This window comes from Alternaria conjuncta (genome assembly GCF_024043145.1).
Source record: "Alternaria conjuncta strain BMP 0040 chromosome Unknown scaffold_7, whole genome shotgun sequence".
In the NCBI taxonomy this organism is placed as follows: domain Eukaryota; kingdom Fungi; phylum Ascomycota; class Dothideomycetes; order Pleosporales; family Pleosporaceae; genus Alternaria; species Alternaria conjuncta.
Genome location: NW_026250096.1, coordinates 1,960,855 through 1,976,352, shown reverse-complemented (window position 1 = coordinate 1,976,352; position 15,498 = coordinate 1,960,855). Strand labels below are relative to the sequence as shown.

Sequence of the window (15,498 nt, the reverse complement as noted above, 5' to 3'; positions counted from 1 at the left end):
CCTTCGTGCGTCAGTGCTCTTCTTGCGCCGATGCTTCGCTGCTGGAAATCACGGTGAAGGCGCGCTTGTTTGTTGATGATCCGTATCACAGCGCAACGCAGTGCGGTATCTCACTCTCACTTTTCCTCGTCACCTCTGGTTGCCTAGTGGCTTATCTTGATAACGTTCTCTCATAACCTTCTGTCTCTTTCTCTACATCACACTCCACTCGTCTCTCGTCGGATACTTCGTACAGCACTCGGTACGCATCACTTGCAGTCGCCTTCGACGATCAATCCGTCTCCAACAACCACCATGCCACCCAAGAAGAAGACCGGCGATGACGGTGCCGAAGCTGGCGGCGATGGCGTAAGTACTCGCCAAAACCAATCACATACACACTTCCTAACAACTCCCCCAGAAATTCCGCTGGACCGCCGAAAACGAGCGCACCGTAAGTCCCATCCCACATCCTCCAATACCTCATCTCACCTTACAACCGTCTAACTCACACCCCACAGCTCCTCCTCCTAGCCATGAACCGCGGCACCCTCACCAAAGATGACTACCACAAGATGGTCGGCGCCTTCCCTGGTCCCGGTACGTTTCCACTGCCCACTCCCCAATCCGTATTGTCTGCGATACTAACGTACGACTCATTAGCCGGCACCAACTGGGACGCGATCCGCCAGCGATTCATCAAGATGCGCAAGGAGCAGCGCGCGCTTTGTGAGCAGCTAGATTGGCCTCTCCCTTGTGACACAGAGAAGACTCCTACAAAGACTCCAGGCAAGTCGCCGAAGAAGAGGGCTGCGGGTGGTGCCGAGAAGGGTGAGGACGGTACTGGTGGTGATGCTGAGGGAGTTGGCGAGACGCAGTCGCCTACCAAGAAGCCGCGTGCCCGCAAGCCGAAGAAGGAGGTTGTTAAGAAGGAGGTCGAGGAGGATGACGGACTTGGTGGTGAGCTGTATCGTGAGCTAAATGGGGATGATGGCGTTGTCAAGGAGGAGCTGCTTGAAGAGGGTGTCTAGGCATTCTGGCCGCTTTGGAGGACGGGCGTGGGAGCGTGTGATGGATTCTACTGGTTCTTCATGATGAGAGATGTCTGAGTAAGACACTGCCTCGAACATTAGCAAACTGGCAGTATGAATGCACTCTGCAGCATCTGCGGAATTGATCCACCAAGCAAATCCCATTTCCAAATTCGTCTCTTCTGTGATTTTCCATTTTCGCTTTGTGCGTGCAAAGGTGAAGGTGAGCTCGAAATCCCTTGTCTTGCACGGATCTGAATTCGGATCTCACTCTCACTATCCTCAATCCCACAATCGCCGTTCCCTACTTAAACACGTCCCTCATATCTTCTCCCCTCTCTCCGCTTCTTCCTCCACCACAACACTCCCACTTTGTTACACCATCTACCAATCCACACAAACCCAGCACTCCCATCTCAGTTCTCCATACCAAAAGTTCACTTCACCAAGGATGCCTCCCAAGAAGAAGGTCGCAGCAGCTGAGGGCGGCGATGCTGAAGGCGGTGTATGTTACTCTTCCCCCAATCCTTTTGCAGCAGCTTGACTAACGTCCACAACCAGGCATTCCGCTGGACACTGGAGAACGCAAACAAGGTAAGCCAAGTCCTTCCTACCCATACTGAATCTGGAACTAACAAAACCGAACCCAGCTCCTCATCTTGACCCAAGGCCGCTATCTCACGGGCGAAGATTACGAGCGTCTTGTTAGCGTCTTCCCAGGTATGTGTTCATTTCACTCTCTTCCGTTCTTTGTCCTTCACACCTATACCTACACCACGCCTACACACCAGCAACCCAACCTCCTTCCAGCAACCCACTAACCTCTCCCACAGGAACAAACCTCAACGGCGTCAAAATCAAAGTCTCCCGTTTCCGCGTCGAGCAACGCAAGCTCTTCGATGAGTACGGCTGGACGCTTCCGGACGGCGGTGCAGTGCTGAAGAAGACGCCTACGCCGCGCAAGAACAAGAAGAGGGATGCTGAAGCTGAGGGTGAGAACGATGAGGAGGATGAGACTCCGAAGGCGAAGAAGCCGCGTGGCAGGAAGGCTAAGGCAAAGAAAGAGGAGAGTGTTGAGGCTGAAGCCGAAGAAGAGGATAGTGGGGAGGTCAAAGAGGAGGGTCTTGATGAGGATATGTAAATCTTCTGAGATACTGAGACGTCAAACTTGGGGGCGAGAATAGTCGGGTTTCTACGTATACGACTTCATTAGGATCGATATCTAGAGCATGACTGCCTTGATTAGTGCGCATTCTGGCCCCGGGGCGGCTATGAATCATTCAGCACAATCTGCGGGATTTATCTTACCCTGAAAATCCAAGATGCCAAGTGCGAATCTCCCGTGTCTCTTCCCTATGAGTAAAATGCAAAGGTGAAGGTGACTCTTCCACCTCGAAAAGGAAATCAAGTAGAATCTCACTCTCACCTCTCTCTCCTCTTTCGCACTTCTAATCTCCCGCTCGAGACACGTATAAATTCCTCGTTCCCACTCGTCTCTCAGCCTGATTCCTTTCCCACTCTTCCTCTCTCTTACCCCATCCACCTCACCACACAAACCCAGCAAGCCGTGGACCCTTTCCCAACTCAAACTCCGCAGCAACAAACACTAGAACGACCATGCCACCCAAGAAGGCAGCTACCAACGGCGATGCTGGCGAGGCCGGCGGTGTAAGTGGCATCTTTCCCAGCTCCCATTTACGCAGTAAACTGACAACCATTCTAGCCGTTCAAATGGGAAAGTCCAAACGATACAAAGGTATTACATCACGCATACTCCACCTCATAGCAACACGGCTAATGATTTCGATAGCTCCTCCTCTTGACTCAAGGCCGCTACGTTAAGCCAGACGAGTATCCTCAGTTGTCTTCTGCGTTCCCTGGTATGTGGCCCCTCCCCTCTCATCTACACTCCATCCCCTCGTCCACCCCCTCGTCCATACTCAACGCCCGATCTCCAACACCCCCACTAACCCCCCACCCAGGTACCTCAATCGGCAGCATCCGCAACCGCATCTCCGCGCTCCGCGTCAAACAACGCGACCTCTACCTGGATCTGAGCTGGGATCTGCCGGAGGGCGGGGCGGGTCATAGTGCGAAGAAGACTGCGACGCCGCGGAAGACAGCCAGTGGCAAGAAACGTGGTGTTGATGCGGTTGAGGGCGATGGCTTAGATGAGGACGAGGTGGCTACGCCGAGCAAGAAACCGCGTGCCAAGAAGGCTAAGACCAAGAGCAAGAAGGAGGAGAGTGTTGAGGACGCGGTTGAAGAAGATGGTAGTGAGGAAGGTGGTGGTGGAAAGAGTGTTGGTGTCAAAGAGGAGGTTCTTGATGAGGAGCTTGATGAGATGGTTTAGCCTCTCTCGCCGCCTCGCTATCTCGCCGCCTCCTTTCTTTCCTCCTTTTCCTGGGGAATCACTGATTCTGCCTCCGTCGTGTATGCAAGTTCGCATGCTGCATCAGAAGTCACAAGTTTAGCGGAATCTACACAGTCTGACGAGGGTACTGGGGCTTTGATATGCAAGGGATACTGCCTCTATGGACCTTATCGTTGGTGGCGGAGATGCGCTGAGCACTTGACTTGAGTGCCCTATCTTGGAGCGATAAAAATACACATCGATGATATCGTACTCTTGCATCCGTTTGTGCTTGTGCTGTTGATGTGCTTGAAGAGTGAGGTGTGTTTGCTAGGATGGACGAGGGAAAAAATGGATGCAAGTATATGGATGTAGGTATGACTTGAGAGATGTTATACTGCAGATTAGACACGTGGGAACTATCTCTGCAAGTTATCGAACTATCCATATACGCAGAGATGAACATCATAAGAGAGTGATGAAAGACGTGCTTCATTTATTCCACACATGACTAGAATTGTAGGTATCAAACGCCATACGCCATGTGCTTATCCCAGTACCCGTTATCAGCGCCACATAATGCTGCTCCGAGGAACATCCGATTTGCAAATCCTATCAGCACCATCCGCTCGGGTATCTACCTCATTTGTCGCCCTTCTTCTTGCGCAGAGACTGCCCAGACCCTTCGAAGTGCTTCGAATCTTTCTGCTCGCCTTCCTCCTCCTTTCCCTTGAGCGGCTTAATCTCGTACCCGAAGAACAGTTTGTTGGGTGGTAGTCTGAGCGGCTGCGGGCCGTTGGTGCGTCGTACTGTCGGAGGTGGGTTTGATGACTGTCCTGCAATGGGGGTGGAGGCTTGCGGGGTGGGCGCCTTGCTGCCCTTCTTGAGCAGCTTGTGGCCGGTGGTGAGGAAATTTGAGGAAGTGGCCTTGGCTCCGTTGGCTGCGGTCGTCGATGATGGTGCGATGGCGGCGTAGTTGATAGCATCTGCCATGGTGCCTTGAGCGTGTAGTGTGCCGCCTTTGCCGCTCATGACACCCTTTCCGCTACGCGGTGTGCTTGTGCCGCTGTTCCTTTGGGGCTCCTGGTAGCCTACTGGGGGAGCGAAATCGACTGACAGATCGGTCTCGATGGTGCAGACGGCCTTGCTTGGATGTTCTGGCTTGGCCTCCAACACTGCTATGCTATACACGTTGTCGTTGTATGAAAATGTGAATATGTCGCCGACTGTAAGGCAGGAGAAGTTGCGGAAGGCGTTTTCGAGTACGGCCTTGGGATCGGAGATTTCGAGGAAGGAGGAGTCTTGTGGTTGCAGCTTGATAAAGGTGCCGAGAGGGATGTCGGTCGACTTGACTTGTAGCAAGTCACCGGGCTCCAGCTGGAGTGTCTCCATAAGCCAGTATGGCAGGTAGATCTTGCCCTCTTCTGCGATGAATTCTAGCACACCTGCGTGTGTCTTCTTTCCGTCCGCCTTGCCGTTTATGAGCTCGAAGAGCATGGGGTATGTGATGTGCAGCCTGGTGAGCTTGTCGAGAGCACTCGGAGGGAGGAACACTTTGCCGCCGTGGTTTGCCTCGTGGCGCTCCGGGCCAGGCAACATGACGATGGGATAGCATCGAAAGTACTCATCGAAGCGTCGAGGAGCGCCGCCGCGACGTGCGGCAAGGGACTGGTACATGGCCATGGGATCGTCTTGGTCGTAAAAGTTGGGGTTGAACTGTACTGGTGAGTGTAGGACAAAGAAGGTGGTGGGGTCGCTCTTACCATTTTAAGTGTGCGGAATCAGTGAGTCAGAGGGTCTTCCGGTGGGGAGTGAATGGGTCAGGAATTGTTAGGTAACGGCGGGCAGGTGGTGGAAGTGATATGTCTTCGATGAGAGAGGCCTGAGATGACGACCGTGGTTGGTAGTAGTACAGCGGGCCGTTTGAGCCAGTAGGAAGTCCGCTAAACTCCGATTAGCGCGTCATGGCCCAAGCTTCAAATTAATCGCGTCCGACGTCACTGCCTGGCCGCCTGGGCTCATCCTCCGCCGAACCTCGACGCCAGAATATCGCGCAACGTTGCTAATCATCATGGCCAGCTCTAGTGGAACATACAACCCTGCGCGACCGAAGCGCGCTGGCGAGCAATTCACGCGAACCCACCACATGGACGCCGACGAACATTCCACCAAGAAACCCCGCTTCGACCCGCGCAACCCCTCCACACTGGCTCCGGATGCAGACGACGAAGAAGATCCTGCTCTCGAAGCTGACGTGATAGGAAAAAGCGCAGGCATCAAGCGGAACGCAGTCAACATCGACGGCTACGACTCAGACAGCTCCACGGAGAACTTCGAGGCGCGCGCAGAAGCCCGACCCAACAAGGACGAGCCGCCCAAAACCGAGGACGATGACGACGACATGTTCGCCGAGGATGACAAGGACGATGAGATGGACGAGGGGTTGCGGAGAGATCAGACCAAGAAGAAGAAGTTGCGCTTCCTGGACGACGCCGAGATCGAGGGCCAGGAAGCGAACAGCAAGTCTGGGGGTCACGTAGCCGTGGACTTCACCAAGGGCCCGAAGAGCAGAACAGAAGAAGTGGAGAGCAGTAGCGATGAGGGAGATGACGAGTTGCGCGACCACGTTCCCTCCGACGTCGACGAGGAGATAGGTGCAGGTGGAAAGAAGAAGCATGCGCCTAAGCTGGATGCTTTCAACATGAGCGCCGAGCAGGAAGAAGGTCGCTTTGACGAAGCCGGAAACTTCGTGCGCAAGGCCTTTGACCCCGAAGCTGCGCAGGACTCGTGGTTGGATGGCATATCGAAAAAGGACATCAAAAAGGCAAAGGAGGCGCAAGACAAGCTGGATGCCGAGCGAAAGGCACGAGAACGAGCCGAAGACTCCATCGTGACCAGCGACGTTCTATCGACCCTCATCACGCACCTGGACGTTGGCGAGACACCTATGGAGGCTCTTGTACGATACGGCAAGGCAGCACCGAAGAAGCCAGCCAAGAACTGGGCCAAGAAGAAGAAGAACCAGGATATGGAGGTCGATTCAGATCCGTCGCAGGATGCTGCAGCAATCAAGGCAAAGGAGGTGATTGATTCTATAACCGAATGCGCCAGTCGGCTGTCTGATCGCGGCGTCGAGGATATTTACGAACTCCCCCGCGAATCCATCATGCGGCAGTACAAGCGTGAGACTGGAGAGGACTGGAAGAACCCGAACCCGGAGACAGTGCAGTGGGAATTCCACTGGCTCAACGCACCAGAAGGTGAGATTAATGGGCCATACGACCAGGCGACCATGCAAGCGTGGGAAGCAAGTGGGCAGTTTGCAGCGGGAGCCGAATTCCGACGCGTCGGCGAGACTGAATTCTCGCGGCTGCTCGACTTTGAGGACTGAAGGGGTATGCAATTGATGTAAGCACAGCCACGATGTCTGTCGCGTAAGCAGTCCACAGAAAAGGGATGATGGCGAGACGTCGCGCCCGAGAGTGGTGTTCGGCCCAGTGGCCGGATTCACATGATCAGCTATGCATGCAGGCTAAGCGATCCTACAAACCACATCTGCTGTGCTCAGCCAGTCGGAAACTTGATAAAAGCGGGAAGCCGTCCCTGATCGTCTTCCATGGCCGAGTATATGCCTAGCTTTCAGATGGTCTGTCAAATGAGATGAGTGAGTGTGCTGTGCGGCGTGGACTGCGCAGCGTGGATGAAGATTATACAGAGTTATGTGTAGACCACAATAGAATATGAACAAGCAGTGTCAAGCGATGAGCGTGAATATGCAGCCTTATTCCAGTTGCACATCTGGGGTGCAGCACGATGAACCGTACCAGGGGAGATTACCGGTGGCAGGGTGCAGCTGACGACGTCGCGTGTGCTCATCATGCACCCCGAGCGTCTCGGAGGATTCTGGCCAAAGGAGCAGGTCCCTCGAGTTCACGACGGGGCAGATTTGGCCTGTCTCGACGCCGTTGACAGCAGACATTTCTGGCAGGCGTTGATGGAAGGGAAAAGCAGAGTTGGTGTTGTTCCACGTTATTGGCAGGGAGCTAACGCTACGGCCCGCCACCTGGCGACTTCCAGAACGCCGGGCCATCCCTCTGTCGCCCTTTTGTGAGGCTGGCCCGTCCAGGGAGGGCGGTGATGTGGCGCGTGGGCAGACATGGTGGGCATGAGTAATGGGAGGTGTTGGGCTCTGGCCAGGGCATCTGTGCGGACGAGGGTATTTTAAGAGAGATGTCATGGTAGAGGGCGGCGAAGAGGTAGCGGCCTCAGACGGCGGGAGGAACAAGCCGTATACACAACTTAATACCAAACACGACCTAGGCAGAGTGCAGCGGGAGATGGTTTACGATGGGCGTCAGCCAATCAAGATGGACAAGTCGCTGACTCCTGACCTGGCCAGCCGTTCGCTGCGCGCGAGACTATTGAAACAGCTGCCCTCTGTCGTCGCGGGCACGTGTGCAGCCGTCTCCCCGCGCCGTTAGTGGGTGTCAGGACAACTTTTGCTTCCAAGCGGCGGGCATCGTCGTCGCATCCAGCCAGCTACGCATCCACCCGGTCGCGTGTTAGCGATATTGAAGCCCTCTGACGTCTGCTAGCCTGTTGTTCGCGTCCCACCGAAAAGTGCGGCTCGAAAGGGGACGACTGCGCTGGGTCCGCCAGGCATCCCTGATTATTACCATCGCCAGCCAACCTCGACCACGCAAGCTCGAGCTCACGCCGACCCCTTTTCTCCTCCGATCCGACCTGACCTGTTTGCGACGGCCGCCTTCCGCTCATTTCACGACATTACGAGCTTGGACCACGTGCTACTCTTACCTCCGCTGTTAATTTTCTTGCTCTGCACCCAAACACCGCCCCGGCCCTCCCTCGCCGCACACATATAATGTACTCGTCGGCGTACGACCAGTCGACGTCGCGCTCGCCCATTGCCCAACGGAACCAGCCCCACTCTGGCACCCTGCACCGCATGCCCTCTCGCCAGTTCGACGCCTACCAGCAGGTCCAGCAGCCCAACGCCATGTACGCGCAAGACGACCACCAGCAGCGGTACGATCAGCCGCGCAACTACGAGCGCCTCAATCAGACCATGCACGCCGGCGCCTACGGCTACGACATGGGCGCGCCCCAGGGCTGGAACACCAACGCCTTCTCCCAGAACCAGGGCCTGGGCTCGCTCGGGGGCGCCCAGCAGGCCCGCATCAAGTCGCAGCAGCGCGGCGGAGGGCGGAGCGCACTGCCATCGGTAAGGCCATTTGATACTCGATAGATGAATGGAGTCAATACTGACTTTATAGGGATGGATGGACCAGCAGCCCCAAGGCCTGCCTAGCTTTGCCCTGGGCAACAACAACCTCGGCGCCATGCAGAACACGAGCTACGGCCACGACGTCGACGAAGAGCTCATCCCCACCGCCATCGTCATCAAGAACATCCCCTTTGCCGTCAAGAAGGAGCAGCTCGTCTCCCTCATGACGGAACTGCGCCTACCCCTGCCCTATGCCTTCAACTACCACTTCGACAACGGCGTCTTCAGGGGTCTGGCCTTTGCCAACTTCACCACTGCCGAGGAGACGGCCGCCGTCATCGAGTCGATGAACCACTTTGAGCTCAACGGCCGGAAGCTGCGTGTCGAGTACAAGAAGATGCTGCCATTGGCCGAGCGGGAGCGTATTGAGCGGGAGAAGCGTGAACGTCGTGGACAGCTCGAGGAGCAGCACCGGCCCCTCGGCGGCGGTCTGCAATCACAGGCTTCGTTTGGCTCCCTTGCCTCGCACATGCCCGCTACATCGCCATCGCCAGTTTCCGCCATGCGAGCTGGATCGGCATCAAAGACTGTTGGTATGTTTGCGGACGGGACATATGACGGGAACATTGCTAACGACTACTTAGATGTCGACCTCAATGACCCCCAAGTGCTCCAATTCTACACGCAGTTGCTTTTGTTCAAGGAGACCAAGGAGCGCGACAGCATGACGTTCCCCCCGAATCTGGCGCCTCTCCAACGCCGCACCGTCCACACTCTAGCCCACCAGCTAGGCCTCGCGCATGTGTCCAAGGGCACCGGCGAACAGCGACAGGTGCACATTTTCAAGGTCCACGACAACCAGGGGCTCAGCCCCCCGATGCCGCAGATGCCCAGCAACCACATGGAGCAGCCTCGCCGCAACCTCAACCGCGCAGCAACCACCGACTTCAGCGATGTGCGCGCCGAGGGTGGATTCTACAACGCCTTCAACAGGCAGCCATCAGGTCTTCTCGGATTCCCCGACTCGCCCGGCGGCCTGAACGCAGTGCCCAACCTCCGCGGCGCCAAGTCCTACGCCGACCTCCGCTCTTACACGCCTTCGCCCGCGCCCTCGACCGCCAGCCACCCCATCGGCCGCCCAGGCGGCATCTCGCTCGAAGGACTCGGCTACAGTGGTAGTTCCACCAACCCCAACGGCACCCCCACGACGGGCTCCATGTCGCAACGCGACGACAGCCTGCTCGAGCGCGAAATGAACCGAATGCAACTCAGCTCCGGCTACCCGCAAAACAGCAGCCCGCGTGCTCTGCGCCAAATGACGTCCTGGGACGCGCCTGGCCCCATTGGCGGCCACCGCTCCTTCAGCACAAACTACGACGACCGTCCGTCGCGCCAACCCCGTGGACCCCTCCCTGAACGCGGCCAGGGCTTCGGCCGCCCCCGCCAAAACGGCCATCAGAACCGCAACAGCGATGAGCTGTCGAGTCAATCCAACGTCGAAATCCTCGTAGGCCAATAGCTTAATCACGCAACGACGAAAATGAATGTCGACGCACGTATCCTCACTCCTTCTATCACATCAACGAAACGTGCGATGGCGCCACCCCATGAACGACACGAACGTCCTTTAACGGCCTTTACCGCCCTCGGCCCTCGCTACTTTACCACGCCAAACACACACCCTGGATTGAACCTTTACGATGCATACGAAGAATGATGCTACGAAACGGTAGAAAGATAAGACATTAGTATAACACCAAGAAGATCCAGAATTTTCCCCCCATGCGGGCTCGCTGCCCCGAAATATTTCCCACTCTCCCACATCCATTCCTTCAGTTCCCAGACTTGGCATTTCGGGGGGTTGCAAAGCAAAAAAGCATATTTATCAATCATGAACATATGGGATTTCATGTCGTTGTAGTTTGCTGTTGTCGTCCTTTTTTTGTATCTCACACATCTATCCTTTCTGCCCTGGGCTGGAGATTGATGATCTCAAGGCAGATAGTTGCGCTTGAGTGTGTCGCCTTTTTCTTGTCTGTCGTTTCCCCTCCTCCTCTCCGTTTTTCGATTCGCGATTCTTTATTATTATAGTCTTTTGGATAGTGCTGGTGCTCCCAGGTGGTGCGACAGGATTGTAATGGAAGGTGTGCAATTTTTGATCTGATCTTTCGTGTTTTCTGCTTCTGTGGCTCCATCCTTCGTGTATCAACTGTGTTCTGTACCCGAGATTTCGGCAATATGCATTGACTTTGATCCGACTACATGGTTACTAACCAAGGTTCCGGTGCTGCCGATAACAATTGTCCAGGCCGTTGCTCCAAATACGTCTTTGATTTCATCCTGCGACTATTCTCGAAGTGTGTTGGAGTATTACTCATCGCTGATATAAGCTAGTGACTGGGTGGGTAGTGCAGGAGGTGAATGTATCTGCTTTTTCTGCTCGTTACGTCGCATACCTAGGTAGCATGCTCGTGCGTGTTGCGACAAAATAGCAGGCGGAAGAGTAATTTGCCATGCTGCTGTCCCCGCTGGTTGCTACTTGTCACGTTCTAGACTCGGTGTCTGGAGTCGGGGTGCCTGTTGAAGTATTACAAATTGGTGTAAGGACTTTGTCCCGACTGCATGGAATTCTCAAAGCCAGAGTATCGCTCATGTCCGATACTCTACTCTGTGTATCATGTTGCTCGGGCCACTCGCTTCCGCTCTCCGGCCAATCCAAACTCACACATCTCACTTCTCCGGAGATGCCTTCCATCCACAGCACTACCGCGTGGCACATGACTTTATACCCTGGCTGTTGAGTCGATCTGACACCACGTTACTTATCTTGCAACGTACGAGTCAACAAACATTATACCAAATCAGGTGATATCTAGAACGTTCGATGGGGAGTCCCTGGTATGAAGGAGTGCCATGCCGGGATGGATCATGATGGGACGCACTGTTGATCGGAGGATTATAGGAGATCTGTCGTAAAGCAGGGGAGGTCTAGGCACGGATGGGTGGGGGAGGGGATGAAGGTCTCTTGTTGGACGTCGTAAGCTTGGGCGGGTGGGGGCGGCAGAGGGGGGTAATGGCCATCTCATACAGGTGTGAGCTGCGATGGTCAACTGCTTGCACTGCCATTGCTCCCGACAAGATGCACTGTCGATCGGGTTATGTATGAGGCATCTACTCTCAAGATTACTAGGTAGGAATCCGAGGCATGGTTGAATACTGTAGAGCAACTGCACGGAAGCCAGCACCATTCAGCGTTTGAGCCCCTGGTATGATAGACCACTGGTGGCAGGATGGATCTCGATGAGTGGCGCTGTTGATCGGGAAATAATATGGGAAATCTGTAGTAAAGCATGGGAATTCAAGGCGAAATGCCATCGTTCCACCTCAAAAGGGCCGAATGCAAATCATGCCGGCTGTCATGGGTCGACGTGGCTGGGGGCGGGATGACAGAGTTTTGACGCCCTTATGTCGTTGCAAGTCTGGTGTTGAGAGACGCAAATGAATATGAATAGGATGCTGTAAGTCGCGTCGAAAAGTGGACGTTAGCATTACTACTACTGACAGGACCCAGACGATGTTGCGAGTCATGCTAGCGCGAGGCTAAGCGAATGACGCTGGCGGTGCGGTGAAGTCTACTGATCTCATCGTGAGCGTTCGTACGCGACAGTGCCGACGCTGCCTTGCACGCCATCCAACCGCCCGCCTCCAGGCTTTCGCCGCATCTGAACACGTTGCGCATACCCTTCGACAGCGCCATCGCCTGCCTGCCCACCCATTGGTCGCCGGTACCCCGGATTTCTCCACCAAAACTTAAACGACCCGACTCATCTTGCTCCGCCGAATGTCTGCCTCGCGGCGCCCTTCCTGATCACGACGCCGCTGCCTTCCAGAACCGCCTTCCAGGCGTTTGTATTTGCGCCCTTTGCTGGAACACCCCCCGATTCTTTGTGCGAGTCAACGAACTGTTTCGAACAATCACCCGGTGGTGTAGTAAAACTGCGACAACAAGACAACAATCTGGACTGCGCCGCTACATAATCGTGACGGAATCGCGCGACCTAGGGCCTACGATTAAACTCTATCATTGACTTGGAGTGTCTGTTCGCACTTCCACGGCTTCGCATCTGCACGGAATTGACAAGGCTGATAGCCGCGCTCGAGGACCCGCGAAGAATCTTTCAGGCCGGCGGGATCACCGGATACACACAGCGGACGCACCCATCAAACATCTCCCTCGCTCCAGCCACACGAGGCGCGCGAGCACTCATGTCGAACCGCAAGCGGCGCGCGCCGGGTGCTTCACCACAGGCTCCCACTCAGGCGTACCAGCACGACATCCCCGCGACCGACTCATACATGAACTGGAACGACCCCACTGCCGGCGCAGACATGAACTTCACCGACCCGCCGCTGTACGACTACAACGGCCAGAGCATGGGCGGGGGCCACAGCCGCGTCGTGTCGCTAGACGGATACAACGACGGCGCGGAGATGGCGGGGCAATTGGTACGGCGAAACACAAACCAGCAACTTGCACCTGCGCCACGGCGGAATCAATGGGATGGATTTGCCAGTCCGACGCAACAGTGGGAGACGGTGGATGACGATGAGGAGCTGGAGCAGAAGGCGGCTATTGCCAAGAAGGATGCACAGGCGAAGCGGAAACAGATCCCGCCGTTTGTGCAGAAGTTGAGCAGGTGAGTATCTTTGCAGACTGTACTGGAACAGTGACTGACGTTGACAGTTTCCTCGATAACAACAAGAACGAAAACCTCATTCGCTGGTCGGACGACGGCAACTCCTTCATCGTGCTCGACGAAGACGAATTTGCGAGGACCCTGATACCCGAGCTCTTCAAGCACAACAACTACGCGTCCTTCGTACGACAACTGAACATGTACGGCTTCCACAAGAAGGTCGGACTCTCGGACAATTCGATGAAAGCCAGCGAGACAAAAGCGAAAGCACCTAGCGAGTACTACAACAAGTACTTCAAGCGCGGTCGACAAGAGTTGTTATGGCTGATCCAGAAGCCGAAGAATCCTGTTACCGGACCAAAGCGGAAACGAGATGAAGAGAACAAGGGCGATAGCGACGAAGACCGCAAGTACATTCAAGATACAGGGGGCGGAGGCTATGTTGAGGAAGTAGCCGTCAGAGGAAACGAGCAGATGGCCATGATCCCACGATCCGAGTACAACAGTCTGCGGGTTGAAGTCAGGGAACTCCAGCAACAACAAAAGCTCATCTCCAACGTCCTTACCCAGATCAAACGCCAGAATGAGGAGTTGTATTCACGAGCGACGTCCTTCCAAGCGCTGCACGACCGCCACGAGAACTCTATCAATGCCATTTTGACATTCCTCGCCACCTTCTATAATAGGAGCCTAGAGGGTAACGCGAATATGAATCTGGCAGATATGTTCCCCGCGGCACGACAACAACATCACGGCAATGTCGTGGACGTCGACGACTATCCCATGCAGGAAGCACAAAAGTCGCCGCAATTGCAGAGGAACAAGAAACCGCTTGCAATTCTACCAGCGCCAGCTCCGACCCAGGACTACCTCGCTCCAACGACGACAGGCCGCGCTACGACCATGAGCCCAACAGCCCGGCCACTCGCTAGCCCCATCACACGGCCTGGCAGTCGACAATCAGTGTTCAGGCCCTCTGTATCAATGAATCGCCAGCAGTCCCAGTCGTCACCATTTTCCCAACAAGCCAGAGACAGCATAACCCCCTCCCAAGTCAAACCCGACCCCGCCTCCAACCTAGGCCCACTAGCCGACAACTCCGCCATCATGTCGGCCATCCAAAACGCCAACGCCAACGCCACAGCAACCAACCACTCCGGCACTTCGCAACCCCCACCTTCAGACTTCGACTACGCCGCCGCTTTATCAAATTACCAAACTCAAGACGGTCACGTCCCTCTCACCCCACAACAACGCAACGATGTCCTCTCCCAGATCGTAAACAACACGTCCGCTCAAAACACAAACAACGCGCTTACCAACCCGCATCCGCCTGAAATGGACCGCTTGCTGGGTGATCTAGCGCAGTACCAAGCGACGCAGCAACAACTAGAAATGCTACAAAAGTTATCCGACCAGCAAAACAGCAAGATCCAACACATCCACGAGCGTATCCTGCCGCTATCCCCCACAGGCCAGATCTCTGGACTGGGCGAGGGCAACGACGGGTATTTCGGTAGCGCAACCGGCGACGACGGCGGCCTCGGCGAACCCGGTGGTTTCGACCTCAACATGGGCCACTTTGTCAACGACGACGATTTCTTCACCGCAGACGCGAATCCCCCCGATCAAAAAGCTACAAACGGGATTAACGGCATCAACACCAATACCAACGGTGGTGGTCTACCTGATTTCACATTCGATGCCAGTACGCCGTTTGATGTTGATCCCGCGAACGGCGATGCTGGCTTTGATTTTGCGGATGAAGCGAATGGGATTGGTGGAGAGGATCCTGGGTTGCTCGGTGTGGATGATGCGACGGGTGCGAATGGGAATGGGAATGTGAATGGCGTGGGTAAGATTGAGAGTACGGCTAGTGGAGGGAGTAGTAATAGTACTAGTCCTGCGGCGACGGTGGAGGAGGTGGAGGATGAGACGAGGAGGGGAACGGGAGGTGGGGGCGGGAGTGCGAAGAGGAGGAGAAGGTAAACGGGTGAATAGGAGAGATTGTACAAAGGCAAATGGGAGCAGAGACGGGATGGGATGGGATGTTGTATTTGATTGTGGAGGATTACGACAGTCACGACTGGATCGAGTGTTTTATCAGCCACGCGTCTTTTTCGCTGGCATTTTTCTTACGGCTGTGTTCTTCGTTGCATGTATGCACATGTCGTGCTTTCTTTTTCTTTGCTC

At 55.2% G+C, this 15,498-nt stretch overlaps 7 protein-coding genes across 7 annotated transcripts; 6 read left to right on the top strand and 1 right to left on the bottom strand.

Annotated features, from left to right (window-relative positions):
• Positions 1-294: 294 nt before the first annotated feature.
• Positions 295-1,010, top strand: J4E85_005774 (uncharacterized protein; the record flags this gene model as incomplete). Its single annotated transcript, XM_051470016.1, has 4 exons — positions 295-348; positions 401-433; positions 501-579; positions 643-1,010. 4 exons carry the CDS (start codon positions 295-297, stop codon positions 1,008-1,010), a joined length of 534 nt encoding a protein of 177 aa, XP_051326847.1.
• A 451-nt stretch (positions 1,011-1,461) lies between these two features.
• On the top strand, positions 1,462-2,151 carry J4E85_005773 (uncharacterized protein; the record flags this gene model as incomplete). Its single annotated transcript, XM_051470015.1, has 4 exons — positions 1,462-1,515; positions 1,572-1,604; positions 1,661-1,730; positions 1,844-2,151. 4 exons carry the CDS (start codon positions 1,462-1,464, stop codon positions 2,149-2,151), a joined length of 465 nt encoding a protein of 154 aa, XP_051326846.1.
• Positions 2,152-2,627: 476 nt separating this feature from the next.
• On the top strand, positions 2,628-3,363 carry J4E85_005772 (uncharacterized protein; the record flags this gene model as incomplete). The annotated part of the gene is made up of 3 exons (XM_051470014.1): positions 2,628-2,678; positions 2,821-2,890; positions 2,993-3,363. 3 exons carry the CDS (start codon positions 2,628-2,630, stop codon positions 3,361-3,363), a joined length of 492 nt encoding a protein of 163 aa, XP_051326845.1.
• Positions 3,364-4,005: 642 nt separating this feature from the next.
• On the bottom strand, positions 4,006-5,129 carry J4E85_005771 (uncharacterized protein; the record flags this gene model as incomplete). The annotated part of the gene is made up of 2 exons (XM_051470013.1): positions 4,006-5,079; positions 5,127-5,129. 2 exons carry the CDS (start codon positions 5,127-5,129, stop codon positions 4,006-4,008), a joined length of 1,077 nt encoding a protein of 358 aa, XP_051326844.1.
• Positions 5,130-5,434: 305 nt separating this feature from the next.
• On the top strand, positions 5,435-6,754 carry J4E85_005770 (uncharacterized protein; the record flags this gene model as incomplete). The annotated part of the gene is made up of 1 exon (XM_051470012.1): positions 5,435-6,754. One exon carries the CDS (start codon positions 5,435-5,437, stop codon positions 6,752-6,754), a length of 1,320 nt encoding a protein of 439 aa, XP_051326843.1.
• Positions 6,755-8,245: 1,491 nt separating this feature from the next.
• On the top strand, positions 8,246-10,127 carry J4E85_005769 (uncharacterized protein; the record flags this gene model as incomplete). Its single annotated transcript, XM_051470011.1, has 3 exons — positions 8,246-8,605; positions 8,658-9,201; positions 9,253-10,127. 3 exons carry the CDS (start codon positions 8,246-8,248, stop codon positions 10,125-10,127), a joined length of 1,779 nt encoding a protein of 592 aa, XP_051326842.1.
• A 2,747-nt stretch (positions 10,128-12,874) lies between these two features.
• Positions 12,875-15,294, top strand: J4E85_005768 (uncharacterized protein; the record flags this gene model as incomplete). Its single annotated transcript, XM_051470010.1, has 2 exons — positions 12,875-13,305; positions 13,353-15,294. 2 exons carry the CDS (start codon positions 12,875-12,877, stop codon positions 15,292-15,294), a joined length of 2,373 nt encoding a protein of 790 aa, XP_051326841.1.
• Positions 15,295-15,498: the final 204 nt, after the last annotated feature.